Source organism: Castor canadensis, chromosome 16 (assembly GCF_047511655.1).
Source record: "Castor canadensis chromosome 16, mCasCan1.hap1v2, whole genome shotgun sequence".
Classification (NCBI taxonomy): Eukaryota; Metazoa; Chordata; class Mammalia; order Rodentia; family Castoridae; genus Castor; species Castor canadensis.
Window position 1 is genome coordinate 28,571,272 of NC_133401.1, and position 22,868 is coordinate 28,594,139.

Here is a 22,868-nt window from a genome sequence, read left to right on the forward strand (position 1 = left end):
AGTAAAGTGACATCTCTTAGGCTGATAGAAGACACCTGACTCCCTGACCCTTCCCTCCCCTCTTCAGGGCAGCAGGAGTTAGGACTTCTCAGGGCACTGCATACAGCTCATCCTTGCACATGTGCCAAGACAGTGGGGAAGTTGGCAGAGCCTGTGGTCTGGCTCTGGAAAGGGTAGAACTGCCTCTAGGGAAAAAGCAGCTAAACACGACAGCAGTTTAAGACAATGGAATTGGTGTGACAACCTTACCTAGGCAGGTTACAATGAGCTCTCCAGCATCACACTGAGCTACAATAGCCTCCAAGCCTCATCAAAAAGCCCCTCACTGTTCCTGGGAGAAGTAAATGACCAGGACCTTACAGGTCACAAAGGCCTGCCAGGATGGGGAAAGTTCATTCCATAACCAGCTTCTTTCCAAGGTCCCCAAGTTCACTGCCTCACTCATTTATCCCCTACTCTTCCTCACTCTCATACTTCACTCAAATACAAGGAGGTTCAAAAAAAAAAAAAAAGAAACTGTAGAGTCCAGACTTCCGACAAAAAAGCACAAGTCCTGAACTCAGCATCACCTTCCTTAGTTATACCCATGAATCAGCATCCAAATCATGTGCATCATCCACTGGCACCCTTCATCATCAACCAGACCCAGTGCCCTTCCCATGGTCATGTCTGCACATGGTGCTTGTGATGCCCACCACTCACACCCAGGAGCCCAAGCTTAAGACCCATTTGATCATGCTTTCCAGGGCCTTACTACCATGACCAGGATTCTTCCTAACTGTGACTCACAGCTGTACCATGGTGCAGACATTTGCCACAATGGCTAGATGTCTTCATCTTGAATCCCTCTTGTTTCACACCTCTGGGGTTAGCTGCCTGCTTGATGTCTTCACTAATTATTCTTTGAAACGTCTCAAACTCGTAAGACAGCCAAAAACAAAACTTCTGACATCTCTAATGACAACTATCCTACCATGAACTTTACCATCCCAGTAAATTGAACTTCCATTCTTCTACTGCTAAACCCAAAAACATTGCAGTGACACATGACTCTAACTTTCTTCTCTTGTTAAAATCTGAATTTCAAGCAATCTTACATAAAAATGGATTCAGAGTATCAACCACATTTCTCAATTCCATAGCCACTACTCTGGTACGACCACCATCAACATTCCCTGGCCAACTGTAGCAGCTTCTTCCCCTGCTTCCCCTACACAATATGCTACAGTCACATGGAGCCTAATGAGATCAGGGTCACAGAACCTCCTCCTCTAGTCCACATCATTCACCGATCCCACAACCTCCAGAATAGACATCAACATCTGAGAGACACAGTCCTATTCTGACTCCTGCTCCTCTGTTACCAATTCCTGTAAGAAAGAAAGGCAACCCTGGTTCCCTAAACAGGCTCATCCTCACTTCTACACACTTGCATATTCTATTTCCTATTCCTGGCACAACCTTTTGTACCTCATTCCATGGGTTGCAGGCAATAAAAAAACGCTCCACATATGCCCAAGTCTTGACTGTTGACTTTAGCATTTTAATTTTTATAGTCTTTAAACTCAAGGACGGGAAAAGCTGTTAAAAGGAGATAGAGGCCAAGGGTGTGGTCACCTCCACTGAGGGCGGGGAACATCTTCCACTCACCTGTGCACTGTCTATCAGCCCTTCCATAGTGATGGGAATCTGTGGAAAGAGCGAGGTCATGAGAGGCAGGCAATCATGAATCATGGTAGGTTCCATGGGATCAGGCTTCCCTGTTCCCCTGTCCAACCTAGGATCCAGGTGACTGAGAATGAGCCTTACTCTTTTTTGTTTTAATTGTTGTACTGGGGATACGCTGTGACATTCACAAAAGAGCCTCACTCCTTGATGCGGATTTACCTGTAGGAACGTGTACAAGGGTACAACCTCCTGCTTGTTCAGTACTGTCATCCTCCTAAACTAATTCTCAGGAGCTTTTGTGAAACTCTGAAAAAATCCTAACTCATCTGCCTCTTCTTTTCAGACCCCTCCATGGTTTCCAGCGCCCTGAAAAATGAAGATAAAACTCCGACTCTCCCAACGGTGAGCAAATGCTCCTGGCTCAATGGTCCCCCACTGAGACGTCACAAAACTGGCCCTCTGCCTTTAACACTCACCCGAACCTCATCGTAGTAGCTTAGGAAATTAAGTCGCCACTCAGGCCTTCCCCAATAACCTGGACACAAAACTACGAACTACATGACTGAATCAGGAGCCACAAACTGGGCTCTAGTCCTCGGGTGCACTAAGGGACATCGGGCCTTTACCTGAACCTGATCTCTCAGTGCCGCGACCGCCATTGGCGTCGGCTGACTGGGCGGGGACCCGCGCCTGGCTGTCACCACCGCCGCTGTCACAGCACCAGCCGCTGTGAGCTGGGGTGGACCCAATGCCCGCGACTCCAAGGCTTCCCACTCGCGGAACTTTGATTCGGCTTTCACGGCTCCGCAATAAAGATCGCTGCACTAAGCCAATATCAGGAAATCGGAGGCCCAAAGGTGCGAGGCCGGAAGTCCCGCCCTAGCCTTATAGTGCAAACTGGAAGCTGACTCTGTTCCTAACGCTCATTGGCTTTACGTCTTTCCTTTGCCACCAGAGTTTTCTGGGTAATGCAGTTCCCACAGTTCCAGGGGTTGCGGACCTGCATCATCACTTTGGAACAAAGGCCAAGAGACCTGATCTGGAACATTGGAAAGCTGTCTCGCTATCTTTCGCCAGGAGGTTTGGATCGCTTCAGCTAAACCCGGGGGAGGGGGTGGTGGGTAAAACCCTCTTTCCAGCTTCCACTTTTCTGAATCCCTCCTTAGTTGTAATCTTAGATCACTCCAGTGTTTTCCCAGCTGGCATTGTGTTGCGATAAACACAGGTATACAAGTATCTCTGTAGGAACCTTATTTCTTTTGAGTACATATCCAGAAGTGGTATGGTTAGACCATATGATAGTTCTATTTTTAATCTGATGAGGAGCATCAATACCGATTTCCATACTGGCTGGACTAGTTTATACTCCCACAAGCAGGGAATAACATGCCCCCTGTTCCTCCTCCCTCCTTCCCCATTCTGGCCAGTATCTGTTACTGTTTTCTTCGTGATAGCCATTCTGCCTTGGGTGAGGTGGAATCTCAATGTAATCTTGATTTGCTTTTCCCTGATTGCTAAGGATGTTGAACGTTTTTTCATGTATTTATGGACCATTTGGACTTCTTCATTTGAAAAGTGTTCAGTTCCATTCCCCATTTGTTGATTGGTGTATTTCATTCTTTAATATTTTGAGCTTTTTATATAGTGTAGCTATTAATCTCATTTGGCATGGATATCTAGCAAAGATTTTTTTCCCCATTCTGTAGGCTGTCTCATCACTCTGTTGTTTCTTTTGCTGTGCAGAAGCTTTTAACTTGATACAAATCCACTTGTCATTTCTTGCTCTTATTTCCTGAAGTATTGGAGTCTTATTCAGAACACAATGTCATTGTCTATGACTATATTTTGAAGTGTTTCTCTTATCTTTTCCTCTAGCAGTTTCAAAAACTCTTGTTACAGCCAAGCACCCAAAGCTCATGCTTGTAATCCTAGCTACTTGGATCAGGAGGATTGAGGTTTGAGTCCAGCCTGGGCAAATACTTCATGAGATCTTTATCTCCCAAATAACCAGAGTAAAGTGGGCTAAAGTATGGATCAAGTGGTAGAGTGCCTTCTTTGCAAGTGTGAAGCTCTGAGTTCAAATTCCAGTCCCACAAAAACCATGTTACATTAAAGTCTTTCACCCCCCTTTGAATGAATTTTTCTGCAATGTGAGGGATGGGGATCTAGTTTCAGTCCTCTACATGTGCATAGCTAGTTCTTCTACCACCAAATGTCTAAAGGCTGTCTGTTTTCCATGAACTTTTTTGGCCACCATTTAAAAAGATTCAAAAAAGGCTTGTGGTGAAATTTAACATTCCTTCATACTAACAGCCCCCAAATACACAGAATGAACATACCTTAATATAATAAAGACTATATATAACAGACCTATGGCCAACTTACATTCAATGTGTAACAACTGAAAGCATTTCCTCTAAAATCAGGAATGAGACAAGGAAGTCCACTTTCACCTCTTCTATTCACTAAGTGCTTGATATCTGGACCAGAGCAATGAAGCAAAAGAAAGAAAAAGGAATAGGGCTGGGCATGGTAGCTCACACCTATGACCCAAGCTATTCAGGAGGTAGAGATTGGAAGGATTGTGGTTCCAGTCCATACAGTGAGACTCCATCTTAGTCAATAATCTAAGCATGGTAGCATATGTCTGTGATCTAAGTTATTCAGGCGGCTGTGGATAGGATGATCTTAATCTGAGATTGGCCTGGGCAAAAATATGAGACCCTACTTGAAAAGTAACTAAAGCAAAAAGAGCTGGGGGTATGAATTAAGAGGTTTATTACCTGCCTAACAAGCGTGAGGTCTTGAGTTAAAATCCCAGTAAAGTTAAAATAAAAAAGAAGAAACGAACAAGTGAAATTATTGCTATTTGCAGATGATATGATCCTATGCTTAAAACACCTTAAAGACTCCACCTGAAGACATATATCTGATAAAGAATTTCAACAAAGAATCAGGACAGAAACTCAATATGCAAAAATCAGTAAATTTTCTACACATCAATAATCAACTCACTAAGAAGGTTATCAGGAAAACAAAACACATTCACAATTCCCGCCAAAAGTACTAAAATACCTAGGAGCAAACAAAACTAAGGAGATGAAAGATCTATGCAATAAAAATTCTAAACCACTGAAGAAAGAAATTAAGAAGAAACTATAAAACGGAAAGGCAACACAGGTTCAAAGAAGTAATATTGTTTAAATAGCTATATTGTTGAAAGCAATCTACTGAATCAATGCATTTCCAACCAAATTTTCATGGCATTCTTCACACAAATAGAGAAAAAATCCTAAAGCTCATATAGAAGCATAAAAGTCCTCAATATCTAAAGCAATCCTGAGCAAAGACAGTAATGTTGGAGGTGTCATAATACCTGATTTTAAACTTTATTGCTGAGCCATAGTGACAAAAGCAACATGGTTATGGCATAAAAACAGATACTTACACCAGTGTAACAGAGGAGAGGACTCAGGTATGAACCCACATAGCTACGGCCATCTGATACTTGACCACAGTGCCAATAACCTACTTTGGAGAAAAGACAGCTTCTGTAAGAAGTGGTCATGGCACATATGGAAGGCCGAAACTAGCTCCCTATCCCTCACTTTAAAAATGGATGAACAACCTTGATATAAAACCTGAAACTTTTAAACTGCAAGGGGAAAACATAAGGGAGATACTTCAAGATAAAGCACAGGCAATGACTTTCTCAATATGACTACAGTAGCTCAGGAAATAAGAGCAGGGCTTGACATATGGGGTGGGATCAAATTAAAAATCCTCTGCACAAGCTCAGGAAACAATTTCAGACTGAAGAAGGCAGCCTACAGAATGGGAGGAAATCTTTGCCAGCTATATATCTGACAGGAAATTAATATATAAAATATATAAAGTTCTCAAAAAAATTAAATGCCAAAAGAAAAAATAATCCAATATATAGGCAGATGAACTGGACAGACACTTTTCAAAAGAAGAAGTATAAATGACCAATAAACACATAAAAATGTTTTCAACATCTTTAGCTAAAGATGTTTGCAAAGCAAAACTACATTAAGATTACATCTCACCCCCACACAATGGCTGTCATCAAGAAAAAAAATCAACAAATGATCATGAGGATGTGGTAAAAAAATAGATCCTTGTACACTGTTGGTGGGAATGTAAATTAGTCAGTCCTCTGGGAAAATCAGTATGGAGGCTCCTCAAAACCTAAAATGGATCTACCATGTGATGCAGGTAGACCACTCCTTGTCCATACCCACTATAGATCAATACCTGCATGCCAACATTCACTGTAGCATGTTCACAATAGCCCAGCTATGAAATCAGCCTAGGTGTCCATCAAGTGATGGCTGAAAAAGCAAAATGTTGACTATATACATGATTCAACCATAAAGAATGAAATTATGTCATTTGCAAGAAAACCAATAGACTTGAAATCATTCCACTAAATAAAATAAGCCAGACTCAGAAAGACAAGTATAGCAAGTTTTCTCTCAGACGGGGAAGCTGTATTTTTTAAAAAGACATGAAAATAAAAGGGGAACTATTAGTGAAGAAGAAAGAAATCAGGACTAGACAGGAAGGGGATAAGAGAAGACAATAAAGTGATATGTTGAAAGTATGTTATATACATACAAATGATTCAATGAAATCCATTATTATCAATCAATGCTAAACATAATTATCTGTTTAATTTAAATTTATTTTTAAAATACCATATGATAGAGAAACCTATTTGTGAAAATTCGGTTGACTCTTACATTATAATTTTTTTTAAAAAAAAGAATGCATTGGGCTGGCAGAATGACTCAAGTGGTAAGAGCGCCTGCCTAGCAGCTAGCAGGCATGAGGCCCTGAGGTGGGGGAGGGAGGGAGGGAGGGAGGGAGGAGAGAGAGAGAGAGAGAGAGAGAGAGAGAAAGAAAGAAAGAAAGAAAGAAAGAAAGAAAGAAAGAAAGAAAGAAAGAAAGAAAGAAAGAAAGAAAGAAAGAAAGAAAGAAAGAAAGAAAGAAAGAAAGAAAGAAAGAAAGAAAGAAAGAAAGAAAGAAAGAAAGAAAGAAAGAAAGAAAGAAAGAAAGAAAGAAAGAAAGAAAGAAAGAAAGAAAGAAAGAAAGAAAGAAAGAAAGAAAGAAAGAAAGAAAGAAAGAAAGAAAGAAAGAAAGAAAGAAAGAAAGAAAGAAAGAAAGAAAGAAAAGAAGGCATGTAAATTCATCTTTCCACAAACACCAACATGGGACCCAGTGTGAATGTCCAAACTCCCACAACACAGAAAATAAACTGGAATGCTGATTGGGACAAATTCTATATTAGATAGCCCAGTATGGAACAAAAACTCTGGCTAAGACAAGAGCCTATGATCATTCCCAGTGGGACATGAGAGTAAAGAATTCAATATATTCTACTGGATCAGGCTACCTGAGAATACAAGATGGTGATATTCACAAGCAGGGAGCTGGTTTTGCCCTAAGATTGCTTCTGCAACTGCCCAAGATGTTAGAGTCTATCAACACTTGGAAAGTGCCCTATAAACACTTATAATCTGACTGGCAAGGAGCTTCTTGGTGTGTAGATAGTAGTTCCAAGGAGAATGGACACCCCTGCCTCCCTTGGAAGGATGTAACTGATCAAAGAAGGTACAAACAAAATAACTCAGTGGGCTTAATGCAAGCTGAGGACTTGAATACTGGGAACAGCCTCTGTGCTGGAGATTTTACTGCCTATGGCCTGGCTACGTGGTCAGGTAGAAGGGCAATGAAAACTTGGCTTCTTAAAAGGATGCCAATGTGGGGAACAGCAGTATAGAAATATGCTCATTTGGGAAACAACCAAATGGAAAGTTAGAGGCTTGCATTAATGTAGCATATGTGGATATCTCTCAGAAGAACACCTTTCCAAGCTCAGAAGATGCCTGTAATCAACAGATATCCCTATATGCATGTAGAAGACAGCCACCTGGATCCAAGAAATGAGTGGATATGGGGGACCTACAGCAAGACTGACATAAGCTGAATCTGGACATGTACCTACTGCATACCCTATCAGGCACAAGAGCATTGAAAACTGTCCTGTCTGCCAACAAAAGAGATGGAGGCTACAATGGTCAAGAAGCAGATTCCATGGTGGGGAGCCCCTGAATATACCTGGCAAAGGAGACTGACTTGGTGTGCTTGGGGGACTACAAATGTGTCTTGATAGAGATAGACACTAACTCTGAATTGGGCCTTGAGTACTCATGGAAGATGCAAGTGCTCAGAGTGCTATTCAAGAAGCAGAATAAGACATATTGTGTGGATTTGGATTCCAACATTTCTTCAGACTAAAGAACACACCATATGCTCAACCATGGGCAGTGACATCCTCCTCAGAGTAATAGCTTGACAGAGGAATAGAATGAGTAATTAAAATGTTGGTTTTCTGAAATGAGAGTAGGATAAAAGCATGAAGAACTTGCTTATACACCTTCATGAAGGCTAATACTCAGCATTAGAGGGACTGAAGAAGTGACCTCACTAGATATTCCTCTTTTCCTGGTGGGAAAATGGATGAGATGGTAAGTAAGAATGGTGGTATATATATGCAATTCTTGCCAAAGGAGAAGTACATGGGTATAATGGCTACATTTTCACTTTCTTCCCCATATCACTTCACCTTGTTATGCACTGGGCATGGGACCAGGGCTGCAAGTACTGCAGCTGACAGGAAATTAATATATAAAATATATAAAGTTCTCAAAAAAATTAAATGCCAAAAGAAAAAATAATCCAATATATAGGCAGATGAACTGGACAGACACTTTTCAAAAGAAGAAGTATAAATGACCAATAAACACATATCTAGTGACCTTACTAGATATTCCTCTTTTCCTGGTGGGAAAATGGATGAGATGGTAAGTAAGAATGGTGGTATATATATGCAATTCTTGCCAAAGGAGAAGTACATGGGTATAATGGCTACATTTTCACTTTCTTCCCCATATCACTTCACCTTGTTATGCACTGGGCATGGGACCAGGGCTGCAAGTACAAATGTTGGAAGTAGAGATGATGTACCTTAGTTCAGAATTCCTAAGGAGCTGATGGCAGTTAGTTGGATGTGTTTCATCATACCTGGTTAAACAGAATGAACACCTGCATCACCAGAATGAAGCCTCTAATTACTGATGACTTGCTCTCTGACAGCTATGGTCCTCAGACTTGGGCATGAGGAATGAGAACTTTGGTTCAGGCAGTAATGTACAGAACATAGGATATGGGAAATTGCTGAAACCCTGGAGAGAGCAATTCTCAGATCCTTGATCTTAGAGAAACATCTCCCCATATGGTAAACGTATGTGAAGTTGTTCTTCTGAGATACTACAGGACATAAGGGACATAATGCACAATGAAGTCTTCCCATGGGGCATCTTCTTCATTGAAAAGAGAAGCACATGTAATAGCACCTCAACTATATAGTTTTTCTAAGAATGGGCAGTCAGCCATGACATCTGCGAGCTTCAGTGTTTGTCCATGCCCACTGCCTGTTGGGTGGGCAAACAAAGAGGGTAATTCAGCAATTTGAATAGTGAATTTGGAATGTCTTTCGCCTTGACATGAAAAGAACAAATGTGCCCCAATTACACATCATTCTTATTTCAGAACAGTGAGGGTTTAGACTGTGAGCACATAGCCCAAATCTAGTGAAATTTGAAATTGGAATAAGACTCAAATGTTTTCCTGGGATTTGAGCTGAGAAAGAAGTTTCCAGACTCCTCAGGGCTCTTCGTTTTCCAAGCAGGCCCTCCCTGGCTGAGACACTAACCTACTCAGCCATGAGAAGTTTCAGGAGTTGGGGTCATATTTGTTATTTTCCAGGGCAGAGTAGTCAACAGAATAGAATAGAATGTATATACACAATTTTTAATTTTCTAAAAAACACACGAGAAAAAGGAAAATTTTTAAAGTCAAATTTCAATAATTTACTTAACCCATTATAGCCAAGAGATTATCGTTTCTTTTTCTGTTTGTTTGTTTTGTCAGTTTTTCTCATTTGTTTAGTGAGGAGGGTTGAGACAGGGTGTCACTATGTAGCTGAAGTTGGCCTCAAACTCACAATCTGCCTGCCTCAGCATCCTGTGCACTGGCTCGAAAGATTACCAGTGACACCAGCCACATGGTTTTACATCATTGGCATCATAGAAATTTCTATTACACTGTCATTCGCATCTCTGTTGATAATTTGGATTGTGAACAAAATTAGTTATCTCTTTAGATTAGATGTTAAAAACTCAACATTATACAACAATCAACAATATCAACAATCAACAAAATCAGGATCATCTGAATTTCTGACCTAATCCCATAACATTTCTGTGTGTATAATCTATAGTCACTAATGTTGTGATTATGAATGTCTAATATCTCACTTTTGCTCCCTCCTGGCCACACTTTGAAGAAAACTAATTTTATTTATTAATGAATTTATCACTGAGCTCTCCTCCCTTTGAGACTGCCTCTGGCCTCCAAGTGAGTTCATTTCTGGCATAAAGAAAACAAAATCAGGCTTTTGTTGGAGAGTTTCTCTCCTCTAATACTAGTCCCACACTGCCATGCCTTTTTCACACAATGTCCAATTAAGATACATAAAATAGTATTGTGCCCTATGAAAACTTTGTCTAGTTAACCGGATCACAGTTTATTGGACTCCAGTCGTTTACAGCAAGGAGATGTTGCTCCATCCAGGGAACACTTAGCAATGATTGGAGACATCCTGGTTGTCATACATGGGAGGTTGTGCTACTGACACCCCATGGTTGGAGGTCAGGGATATTGCTCAGAACTACACAGTGCACAGGACAAACTTCCCCACCCCCACATAGAATCACCCAGCCAAAATATCATGAGTGCTGACATTGAGAAATTCCAACTTTCACCATGCTCAGTGGCAATGTTGATAGGAACTGTAGGCTCCTCCTGGTATCTTTTAACAAATATTATGGGGTCAATTTCTATCCATGGCATGGAGTCAAATAACCCTTGCTGGGAAAAAAGAAAGAAACAAGAATCTCCTCACATATCTATCAAGAAAATTAGTAAGAGCTACTCAAAAGTATGCTCGAAAAGCTCATCCCGATGGCACAATGATTGTTTCACAATTGTTTTTCTCTATGATTTCAAAGATGTAGTTCAGAGTTTTAAAAAACAACTAGCAATTGTCCTGATGCCATCTGATGATAGCACATTACCTTGTTATTTTAATTTTTGCCAGAAATTATAACAGAAATAAAGGACATCTAGTGTCCCAATACATCATATCCTGTGTGTTTTGTCCCAACCAAAAAAACCTCCCCACCTAACAATTGTGACTTACCAACTTGCATCATACATTGTTTCATCCCTCGTTAACTTCAAGAGTGGGCAAGTTTTGTTGTGATTGGTGGCTTGACAAAAGTGTGAACACTATGCACTTATGGTCAAGTAGAATTAGATAACTCAAGTTAAATGGAACTAGTATTTCTCTACATTGCTATTTTATGTTTCAAATTAATTTCATTATTTGAAAACAAGGAAATGTGTGAAAATGCACAGTGTACTTTATTTACATAATGAGATTGTAATATTTACTTTTTAGGGAGGAAGTGAGAAGTAATTTGTAGATAATCATATTTCTTTCCCCTTCTTAATGTCTACATACAACTCCCAAATTTTCTTAACCTTCATGTATGAAGGTTATATATGTGTCATGTATGGTCAGTTTTGCTCTCTCCGGTTATATCATTATTTTAGATAACCCCAAATGATCAGTCCTTCAGAAATGCTGATAAGTCAAGAGAAAACATGAAAGAGAAAAGACTGATTTCAATTCTAAGTTGTCATAATTACTTACTGTTTGCCTTGTGCCAGCTGCTGATTGCATTTCAGCCCACAATCCACCCACAGTCTCAATTTTCATGAAAAATTGTCTCACTGTGGTGTTCTAGGGAACACACAAACCTCAGCAAAAATCATCACTGTGTGTTTCCACGTTGTCCTGGGGAGAAAAGGTAGAGAAATGACTTGTGGGGTATCAGGAGAGGTTCCTGTAGGAATGAGCAATCAAGGAGAGCCTAGGTGGAGTGGAATTTCTCTAGCTCAATCAGGCTTCAAGATTTCAAGGCAGAAGGAAAGCTGAACATTTAACTGTGAATTTAAATTGCTGTAATTTTATGACTTTGGCATGGTTCATGTGGTACATGCTTGTTAGCAAATGTGAAGTCCTGAGTTCAAACCCCAGTACCACCAAACAAATGAATAACTAAGTGAATAAACTGCTGTAATTTTAAATAACCATGTGAGGAGCAGGGAATCTAGTGTCCTTATGACCAGGAGCCATAAATGTTTATTGATCTGAGCAGTAAGAGCAATGAATACTGGACCTCTGTTGGTTTTACAGTACAGAATTGGAGGCAGAAGGTCCCTCTCTGCATGTTGACATAGTGCCACCTGGGGCTACTTTGAGATAATGGAAACCACAATATACTATCATAGTATTCATTAATCAAAATCTGTGTAGACTATTTATATATTGAGAATGATGCCCAAAATAAATGGAAAATATTTAATAAAAACACACTGATGCTTCTTTTGAGATTCAGTGATATAAGTAGATATTTCAAACATGTACAGTGTCTGAATGAACAGTCATTATGACTTTCCAAGTTTGGAATCTCACAATGTTAAAGTTAACATTTATGATTCATGACAAAACATGATTTCTTACATGTTTACAATCAAATTGTAAGAAAAGGCATGACCATAATATTTCCTCTGCTAAAGAAGCAGCAGGCAACTCAGCAATGAAAGAACCAAGGGTTGGTGTCTCTACCAAAGATCATGATCAATAGGGCCAAACTTCACCTGACCTTATTTCAGACCAAGAAACATGATTAAATAGTGAACATGTTGTTCCTTTATCGCCATGCACTTACATATTCTAATTACCCAAGATAAAGCAGATAATAATGGATATTATGACTTAGGATGAATATTAATAATGCTGAAAAACTTAAATTTTAAGGAGTTAATCACAGTTAAATAAACACTTTTGAGTGGATGAAAGTTTAAGCAAAATGGTATATGAATATGCAGATAAACTAATATTCATGAGATAGTGTCCAGATTGAAATGTGTATACACAATAGATTTTTCTCAAGTAACAACATGAGTCAGTACTGACCACAAGCAATGCTCCAGATAAATGCAAACCTTCAAAAAAATTTTTAATGCAATTTATTTTTCAGTTTCTATGAAATACTGGATAAAATGTAACACAATTTGGAATACTGTCCTTTTTATAGCATTATCAGTGTATATCAGGAACTCTCTAGAGCTGAGAGGGAGTGAGCTGAGAAGCAAGGTATCAGTAAGAGCTAATTAAAACCACAAACCCACTGGGCATAGTGTTACACATCTGTAATCCCAGCATTTGGGAGGCTGATGCAGGAGGACTGTGAGTTACAGGCTAGCCAGCATGGGATACATAGCAAGATCCTGTCTCAAAACTAAAATAACAAAACCACAAGTCAAAACAAAGGTGTTAAACCTTCACCCAAAGCATGGGTCAAGAACCAGGGGAGTTACAGATGCGCCCCCTCCCCTTCCATTTCACCCTGCAATCACCCTATCAGAGTCACAAGGTCAGATGTAGGTACGAGGTGTGGTGTCTGCTCATGTAGTTGGAAACTACACCTCTGGAGTCAGGAGAAGGGAATACAAGATTTAGAACCAGGAAAGTACTGGGTTCTGAATGAGACTGGAGGAAAAGTTTGCCAAGATTACCCCTCCTTCCCTCATAAGGGAGCCTGGCAGAGGTACCTGGGCCCAGGCACCAGACAAAGTACCCAGGAATGAGAGCACGGAAATCAGCAATGCAACACCGTGTGAAGCCACAAGAGGGCCCTGAGGAACACCGCCCTCCACTGCAGCTACCTAAGCAGACTGTGACACCCAGCCTTACATCAAGCCTGGAGTGGAGAGGACTGCTTCTCTCAGAGGCTTGTTAGGTACAGCCTTTGTCAGGCCTGAGAAATCACATGTAGGTTTTTACTCAATGTGATTCTTCAATATGTCTGTGTTATGCAAGTACTTCCTGCAGGTTTAATCAGCTTCACATAGCCACACGTGGTGCATTGGGGCAAAGCAAATTAAAATCACAGAAATCCCACAGCCCTATTCATAAGGCTGTCACCCACAGATCCAGGCACCAGGCCTTCCCCTGCAGTTCCAGGCTTTGTGTCTTCCTCAGCATCAAGACATTCATTCCCTGACACTAGGCAATTTCCTTTCGTCCCAGGTTCCAGATCCAGCCCAGATCCTAGCGCCAACAGAGATTCCATGGATTGAAGCTGCATCACCAATTCCATAAACCCAGGTTCCAAGCTACCTTGTGGACCCAGAATATGTTAATAAAAATGCAATGTACTCTTGAAAAAGTGCTAAGACAGTTGGTGTTAGGAGTTTTCACTGCAAAATCAAATGAGTATGAGGCATGATGCATCTGTAACTTAATTTCTACTCATTCCACAAATGTATGTATATATGTAAATACATATTTCAAAATTATCTGTTGCACATAATTTGTGCTAAATGAATAAGTAAATTATACCAAAATAATTCCAATCAATAGTACAGAACTTTTTGGTGTATAGTCAATCTTACTTTTCATTGTGCCACTTTTATGGAAAACCCTAAAGACTCTTCCAAAAATCTATAGAATCATTTATAGAACCAATAAATTCAATAAAATTTCAGGGTATAAAGTCAATGTACAAATATCAGTGCCATTTCTACACACCAACAATGTACTAGTTGAACAAGAAATCAAGAGAACAAAACCATTTATAATAGCTTTAAAGAACATAAAAACCTTAGGAATAAAGTTAACCAAGAAAGTAAAAGGTCTGTATACTGAAAACTAGGGGACATTGAAAGGAAGTAAAGGAGAAACAGCTGGATGAAAAGATGTACTATGTTCCTAAGCTGTTAAGATATTCATGCTACCCAAATCAATGTATAGACTCAGTGAAATCTCTTCTAAACTATTGTCCAATGACATTTTTTTCAAAGATAGAAAATTACAGTCGTAAACTTTGTATGGATCTTCAAAGGATCCTAAAGAATCCAGGCAATCTTGAAAAAGAACAAATCTGGAGATAACTGATTTCAAAATGTACTACACAATTATGGCAATCAAAACATCATGATACTAGTATAAAAGCAGATCCAGAAAGGAATGAAAGAGAAAAAAGAGCCCAGAAGTGAATTATGAATTTAGAGTCTATTGATATTCAATGCAGGTGACACATTGTAAGAATCTTATAAATGCTACAATGTACTCAACCCAGCACAACAATTAAAAAAAACCTCACAGGTGACAAGAACAGTCAATGGGAAGAGGATACTTTGCTCAACAGTGTTTGGACAACTGTATATCCACATGCAGAAGAATGAATGTAGACCTTCTTTTACATGATAGACAGACCTAAATTTAAAATTGATTAAAAAGTTAAACGTATTAGGTTTTGAACTGCACTTCTGGGTCCTACAAATTTGTCTTTTTCAAGACTGCTTTTGGTATCCTGGTTCTCTTATGTTTCCATCTGTATATTAGAATAAGGCTTTTTTTTTTTTTTACAGTTTCCACAATGGGATTCTCATGGGGGTTATCTTGAATCTGTATATCCATTTGAGGAGTATTGCCTTCTTAGTAACATTCATTTTTTCAGAAAAGGAAAATAGAATAGGTCCATTTACTTAGATCTTTAATTTCTTTCAACAATATTTTAGTTTTATGAGATTTTCACTTCTCTAATTAAATTTATTCATGTGTATAATTATGTCAATAATGAATTTTTTATTGTTCACAATGATATAGAAACAGAATTGATTTTTTTTTAATTTGGTGGAACTGGAGTTTGAACTCAGGGCTTTGCACTTACTAGGGAGGCATTCTACCACTTAAGTCACTTCCCAGCTTGTGATTGTTCTTTATGGACGTTATAATCTTGCTGAACTCATTTATTAGTTCTATATTTAATGGATTCCTTTTGGTTTTCTATTTTTTCTTTTTGGAGGTACTGAACTTTGAACTCAGGGCCTCACACTTGTTAGGCAGGCACTTTACCACTTGAGCCATTCTACCAGCCCTGCTTTTTATTGGGTATTTTTGAGATAGGGTCTTACAAACTAATTGCCCAGGGCTGGTTTCCAACAGTGATCCTCCTGATCTCTGCTTCCCCAAGTAGCTAATAGGCATGAGGCACCCATACCTGGCTTTGATTTTCTGTCATCATGCTATCCTGGGAGTATATTTTGACTTTTTCCTTTCCGTTTTGAATGTTGAATACAAGTAGAGAGAGTAATCATTTCTGTCTTGTTCTTGATTTCAGTGGGAAAGCATCTAGTATTTCTCCATTGAGTATGATGTTAGCCATGGGTTTCTCACAGATGACTTTTATCAGGTTTACTAGATTCCCTTCTATTCTTAGTAAGTTCAGTGATTTCATCAGGTAAGAGTGTGTAATTTTTTCAAGAGCATTTTCTAAATCTGTTGAGGTGACCATGTAATTTTCATGTTTGCCTCTACTAATGTATTGTATTACATGAATTTATTTGATGTTAAACTAAGGTTGCATTCCTGGCATTAATCTTACCAGTCATGGTGTATAATTATTTTTATTGAGGTTATATTCACACAAGGTAAAATACACCATTTCAATTGTATCTCCCATACCCTAATATTAATTTACAAAATAATGGCTTCCATCATGACATTTTCATATAAGTATATAATGGTCTATGACCATATTCATCCACCCATTACCTTATCTTTTCCCCCTCTTCACTCCTGGTCTCCTCCCTCCTCCTAAATAGTAGACTTCTACTTTCATGTTTTTCTTTTTAAACTAGCTTCTGCATATTGGAGAAAGCAATGTGGTATTTCTCGTTCCAACTCTGGCTTATTTCACTTAACATTATGATCTCCAGTTCCAATCATTTTCCTACAAATGACATAATTTTGTTTTTTGTGGCTCAATTTTCTGACTATACCACATTTTGCATTCATCCATTGGACATGTACACTGATTCCATAACTGGGCTGTTGTGAGTACGACTGTGATAAATGTGTGTGGTTTCTGTATTGTGTGCTGACTTTGATTCCTTTTGGTACATGGTGAGTGGGATAGCTGGAGCACAGGACAGAAAATGGAAAACTTAAAATTGTTTTATAGCAATTTAAATATCTGTTCCTAGTTTCCCCACAAGAAAGTGCCACCAATATGAGGCTGCTCATGCAACACTCCTGTGCTGCAAGCCATGAACCCACACTTGATGTCTATAGCACTGATGGGGGACAGGTGGCTGCTGGGTACCTTCTTTGCAGTCATGGTTACTAGGCCAGCTGAGGCAGCTCAGTTCCCTGAGTCATAACAGGTTCTAACAAGGATGGCAGTGGGGCTGCTTGGGCTTCCCTGGGGCCTATTCAAAGCACTCTACAAACCAGCAGTCAGATACTTGGTTGGAAATGCAGGGAAAGTTGTGAGGACAAATGTGGGAGTTCTCAGGATACAAAAGGGTTTGTCTCACATAGCTAATGAGTGCCAGTAATGATACACTTATTAAGAGCTCCCTCATTATGTCTTAGAAAGGATAGGAACTTATGCCCTGGCCTACAGAAAAGCCACGTAGGCACAGTGATCAGAAGAATCCTGCAAGTGGGAGTATTTTCATCCTCTTTCTAAAATAAACTCACTACATACTTTCAGTTTCCATTAGACCAGTTTCTTGGTAAACTGCCCATTAAGAATGAGACAGAACAACATTCATTAATTTACTTTGTTTAACAAATATACAAAATATAAATGTACATTACATATACAGTAAGGGAATAAACATCCTTAAAGGATTTCTCACATTCTCTATATCCAGAAAGCCTTTGTGCCACATGGACTCTTACATAGAGTCAAGCAATGTACTTCATTAAAGGATTTTCCACATTCCATATACTCACAAGGCCTTTCTCCAGTGTGGATTCCCAAGTGTACAGAGTGGTCTTTTATATCTTTAAAGGATTTGCCACAGTCTCTACACGCAAGAACTTGATCCAGGGTAGACTCTCTGGTATACAGTAAGGGCATCTATTTGCTTAAAGAATTTGCCACGTTGTCTACACTCATAAGGTCTTTCTGCAGTGTGGACTCTTTGGAGTGAAGCAAGTGCTTGATCTTGTTTAAAGGATTTGCCACATTGTCTACACTCGTAAGGCCTTTCTCCAGTGTGGACTCTCTGGTATACCCTAAGGTGAACTCTTTGCTTAAATTATTTGCCACATTCTCTACATTCATAAGGCCTTTCTCCAATGTGAAAGGGAATATTCTTTCTTAAATGATTTCTCACATTCTTTATACTCAAAAGGCCTTTCCCCAGTGTGATCTCTCTGGTGTACAGTAAGGGTATTTTTTCGCTTAAAAAGCTTTCCACATTCTCTACACTCATCACTCATAAGGCCTTTCACCAGTGTGGACTCTATGGTGTATTCTAAGGTCAAATCTTTGCTTAAATGATTTGCCACATTCTCTCCACTCATAAAGTCTTTCTCCAATGTGGACTCTCTGGTGTACTGTAAGTGCACATACCTCCATAAAGGATTTCCCACATTCTCTACACTCATAAGGCCTTTTTTCCAGTGTGGAACCTCTTGGGTACAGTAAGGACATGTACTTCCTTAAAGGACTGCCCACACTGTCTACACTCATACGGCCTTTCTCCAGTGTGACCTCTCTGGTGTACAATAAGGGAATGTCCTTGCTTAAATGATTTTCCATTCTCTACACTTACAAGGCTTTTCTCCAGTGTGAATTCTCTGGCGAACAGAAAATTCATGTCTTCGGTTAAATGATTTGCCACATTTTCTACACTCATAAGGCCTTTCTCCAGTATGGAACCTCTTGTGTACAGTAAGAGCCTGTACTTCCTTAAAGGATTTCCCACATTCTCTACACTCATAAGGCCTTTCTCCAGTGTGAACTCTTTTGTGTATAGTAAGTGCATCTCTTAAAAGATTTCCCACATTGTCGACACTCATAAGGCCTTTCTTTAGCATTGACTCTCTGCTGCTGAGCTAGTAAGTTGTCATCATGGAACAAATTCTCACATAGGCTGTGCTCATAAAGATTTTTTCCAGGGTGGAATCACAGATTATTAATAGCTATATATTTCTGGCTGGAACTTTTATTGCATTTAAACAACTTGTAATAACTTTTTCCACAATGAAATGCCTCCCCAAACTCAGGTGTTCGGCCTCTCACCATTAGGAATGACCCTCAAAAAAAAAAGCTGAGCCTCAAAATAAGCTGAGAAATCTTTCCAAAGGTCATTACAATTGAACCATTTCCCTGACACAAAGAATTCACAGCTCTTCTCAAATGAAGTCCTGTCCATGTCCCACTTTAAGAGATTCTCTGCAGTGTGATGCTTCTGGGGAAGGCTTGTGCATACTCTACTCATGTACAGCTTCTGCACAAGTGGAGTGGCCAGGTGCAAAATATCTTTCAAGAATGAAACACAGATGTCACAGGTATGAGTCTTCTGGGTGGATGGACCTGCCTTTGGAGTCATCAAATCTGACACCTCTTCCACACAAACACTGTGCATCGATGCCTCCTTATCACAATCTCCATGTCCACAGCCTAAAATCAGAGAAACGATGATGAAATCCACACAGACACTGGTGGGAATGGGGCCAAGCTACACCAAAGAAAAATTCCCTAAGATTTTTTTATTTGGTGGTGCTGGGGATGAAACCCAGGGACTTACACATGGCACACATGCACTGCAGCACTGGCCATACACCCCACACTATAGGAATGTTTTCATTATGTAGAATCAGGAGTCCATTTGCAGAAAGGGTTGCTTCACAGCACTGGGCCTTAAAGAGAGTGCAAGTGATGAACCTCACCAGATAGGACACAAGGATAACCTACAGCACAGGGAGGAGAGGCAGGGTTTCTAACTCTGAGAACAGTCCTCAGGCACTGCCACCTTATGGTACTATTATCCATGACCTGCCATGAAATTGCCCACACTCATCACATAAGCCTATTCAGGAAAAACTTGGCAGCTGAAGACAATCACATGTTGTGGAAAAGGATACTTGAGTCCAGGTTGGGGGCAAAAACTTGAATAACATTTTGAATATTAAAGAATTTCTGCACATCTCAAAACATATTAGGTAAGACTCAGCATTGGAACACATTGCACAGGGTGTAGTAGATTGGAGCTAATGATGTATGGAATCTAGAAAGATGGGGTTAGTCAGCATGGAGAGGTACACATGATATGACAAGCTAGAAAGTGTCAAGTGTGGGAATGAGAAGGTCACATCTGGGCTGTTTTCCTATCAGACCATGAAACTGTACTGTGTTCTTAGTGTATGTGGTACAAATGCCACTGGATGCCACATGCACAGTTTAGGAAAAGTACACAAACCAAGTCCCTACAGAAAGACAGGGCAGGTGAGCCCTCAGTAGTAACCCTGAGCAACTCAGCACACAATAGTCCAGAAGAACAAAAATAGTATTACAAAGAAGACTGGAAGGAGTATTTGACCAAAATAGCTCATGGTCCACGTGGACACTGATTATGGCAATGCCTGGTAATCTTCAAACAGCTAGCTGTAAGGAAATGTCAGCAAGAAGAAGGGGGCAGAATAGCAGCAAAGGTGGCATGGACCTAATCAGTCACCTAGTCAAGTTGAAGGTAAGTAAGGTGTTGGCCAAACATCTTCCTGCTATAAGGCTGCTGAGGGCAGGGCACACAGCTCAGCAGCAGCAGCCACAAAACACATGCCAAGAGTGGAGAAATTAGCACAGACCAAGGACTAGAAGTGGAAAAGGCAAAACTGCTTCCAGGGAAAAGAAGATGAACAGAGACCAGGATGTGGGTGAGTGTGATGATCTTACCTATGGAGGTTATAAGTGCAAAGTTCTCCAGTATCACATTGAGGTATAGGCACCTCTGAGCCAAATTAAGGGACTCCCATTCCTCATGGGAGAAGAAAATAACCACATCCTCAAAGGTCACATAGGCCTGCCATGGTTGGAACAAAACATTCTGTAATGAGTTTTTCCCCTAGGACTGATTCCCGGTCCATCCAACCCACCTTCCATCAACTATCCTCTGTGCCACCCTTACCACCGCAGAGAAGGTGCCAAAACCCAGTGCTAGTAATACCCTATGTCTTCTTGAGGCATATATCCAGATTATCACCCTCCATGTTCCAGGTGATAAGAACACAATTATTCCAACATTAGAGGTCCCCTTCCTTTTTGATCCACAGAGGAACAGAAACACCCCAGAGCAAACACTGGTCACCACCTTTTGCATGTTTCCATCAAGAATTTTATTCAGAGTTCTACACCTGTAAGAAGAGCTGCCTTCTTCATGTTTCTACTAATGCTTCTATGAACTACGAAATGTTATCATTCGCTGGTAAATGGATGGAAATGGAGAACATCATTCTGAGTGAGGTTAGCCTGGCTCAAAAGACCAAAAATCGTATGTTCTCCCTCATATGTGGACATTAGATCAAGGGCAAACACAACAAGGGGATTGGACTATGAGCACATGATAAAAGCGAGAGCACACAAGGGAGGGGTGAGGATAGGTAAGACACCTAAAAAACTAGCTAGCATTTGTTGCCCTTAACGCAGAGAAACTAAAGCAGATACCTTAAAGCAACTGAGGCCAATAGGAAAAGGGGACCAGGAACTAGAGAAAAGGTTAGATCAAAAAGAATTAACCTAGAAGGTAACACCCACACACAGGAAATCAATGTGAGTCAATGCCCTGTATAGCTATCCTTATCTCAACCAGCAAAACCCCTTGTTCCTTCCTATTATTGCTTATACTCTCTCTACAACAAAATTAGAGATAAGGGCAAAATAGTTTCTGCTGGGTATTGAGGGGGGGAGCGGGAGGGGGCGGAGTGGGTGGTAAGGGAGGGGGTGGGGGCAGGGGGGAGAAATGAACCAAGCCTTGTATGCACACATGAATAATAAAAGAAAAATGAAAAAAAAAAAGTTATAACTAAAAAAAAAAAAAAAAAAAACCACATAGGAAGTGAAATTATTAAAAAAAAAAAAGAATTTTATTCAGAGTTCTACACCTGTAAGAAGAGCTGCCTTCTTCATGTTTCTACTAATGCTTCTATGAAACAAATTCACATTCTTTTTCTCTTTCTTTTTTTTTGCAGTACTGGATTTGAACTCAGGGCTTAAACCTTCAGCCACTCTACCAGCTCTTTTCTGTGATGGGTATTTTCGAAATAGGGTCTCTTGACCTATTTGCCTGGGTTGGCTTTGAACCACGATCTTCCTACTCTCTGCCTCCTCAGTAGCTACAATTACAGGTGGAAGCCACTGGCACCCAGCCAAAAATTCACATTCTTAACAGGGAAAAAATCCAAACTCTTGATATCTGCAATGAAAGACCGCTCTTACAACTGACTTTCTCATCTGAAGGGATAGAGCTTCTAAATCCAATTGCTAACATCCAAAAAATTTGGAATCAGCATGTCATCCAGTTTCTTTTATCCTCAAAATCAGCATATTTTGTGTTAACCCAATTTCCCAAAGAGGCAAGTTTCTATTGACATGATAATGAAGTAATCCTTATGCAAAGAATTAACCTGAAACAACCTGATGTTAACTAAACAAGTCATATTTTAGTTCCCTTCTCATCTTACAGGGAAAATAACTTTCAAATGGACAATACCCCTTTTTCTTGTACCACTGGAACACATAATCTATTTTACTGAATGAAGTTTTGCTGGACTCTAAAACCTAAAATAAAGCCAATTAAGGTCTTTAAATTGTTGTAATGTTGTCCTCTGACACTAGGAAGCCTAACTATACAACACATTCAAGATACAGTCACATTCTCCAATTTTCAGCACCCACACTGCTGCTGACACCATCAACATACCTGGACTACCCCACCTAATTTGTCTTTGCTGTAGTCATGGAGAACCTGTTAAGACCTGGGTCACATCACCTTCCTCCTCTGCCCCATCCTCTCATTGTTCCCATCATCTCTACAATAAACTCTTAACATTCTACAAAGCCATTCTAGGCCTAACTGCCATATCTATTTCCTCAGCTCTCATGAGTAAAGCAACCTGTGGT

At 39.9% G+C, this 22,868-nt stretch overlaps 1 protein-coding gene and 1 long non-coding RNA gene across 12 annotated transcripts in view; one reads left to right on the forward strand and one right to left on the reverse strand.

Annotated features, from left to right (window-relative positions):
- LOC109700288 (uncharacterized) overlaps window positions 1-22,868 on the reverse strand; it is a 43,197-nt gene that overhangs the window by 14,769 nt on the left and 5,560 nt on the right. For 3 of the 10 annotated variants that reach the window (XM_074058426.1, XM_074058431.1, XM_074058428.1), the window contains 2 exons: window positions 11,534-11,677; window positions 1,651-1,689 (listed from right to left, as the gene is read on the reverse strand). The exons of 1 other annotated variant lie outside the window; for it this stretch is intronic. In XM_074058426.1, the coding sequence (XP_073914527.1) occupies window positions 1,651-1,689; window positions 11,534-11,599 (105 nt within the window). In that variant the 5' untranslated portion in view covers window positions 11,600-11,677. Of the gene's footprint in view, window positions 1-1,650; window positions 1,690-2,294; window positions 2,429-11,533; window positions 11,678-20,645; window positions 20,773-22,868 lie in introns of those variants that run through there. 6 more of the 10 variants (XM_074058427.1, XM_020185413.2, XM_074058433.1 and 3 more) reach the window with 6 other exon arrangements.
- On the forward strand, window positions 1,685-22,743 carry LOC141418125 (uncharacterized). Of its 2 annotated transcripts, none has more exons than XR_012442776.1 (3): window positions 1,685-1,735; window positions 2,012-2,748; window positions 21,938-22,743. It is a non-coding gene; the product is annotated as an uncharacterized lncRNA (long non-coding RNA). The 2 variants fall into 2 exon arrangements; XR_012442775.1 differs by lacking the exon at window positions 21,938-22,743 and adding an exon at window positions 13,979-15,502.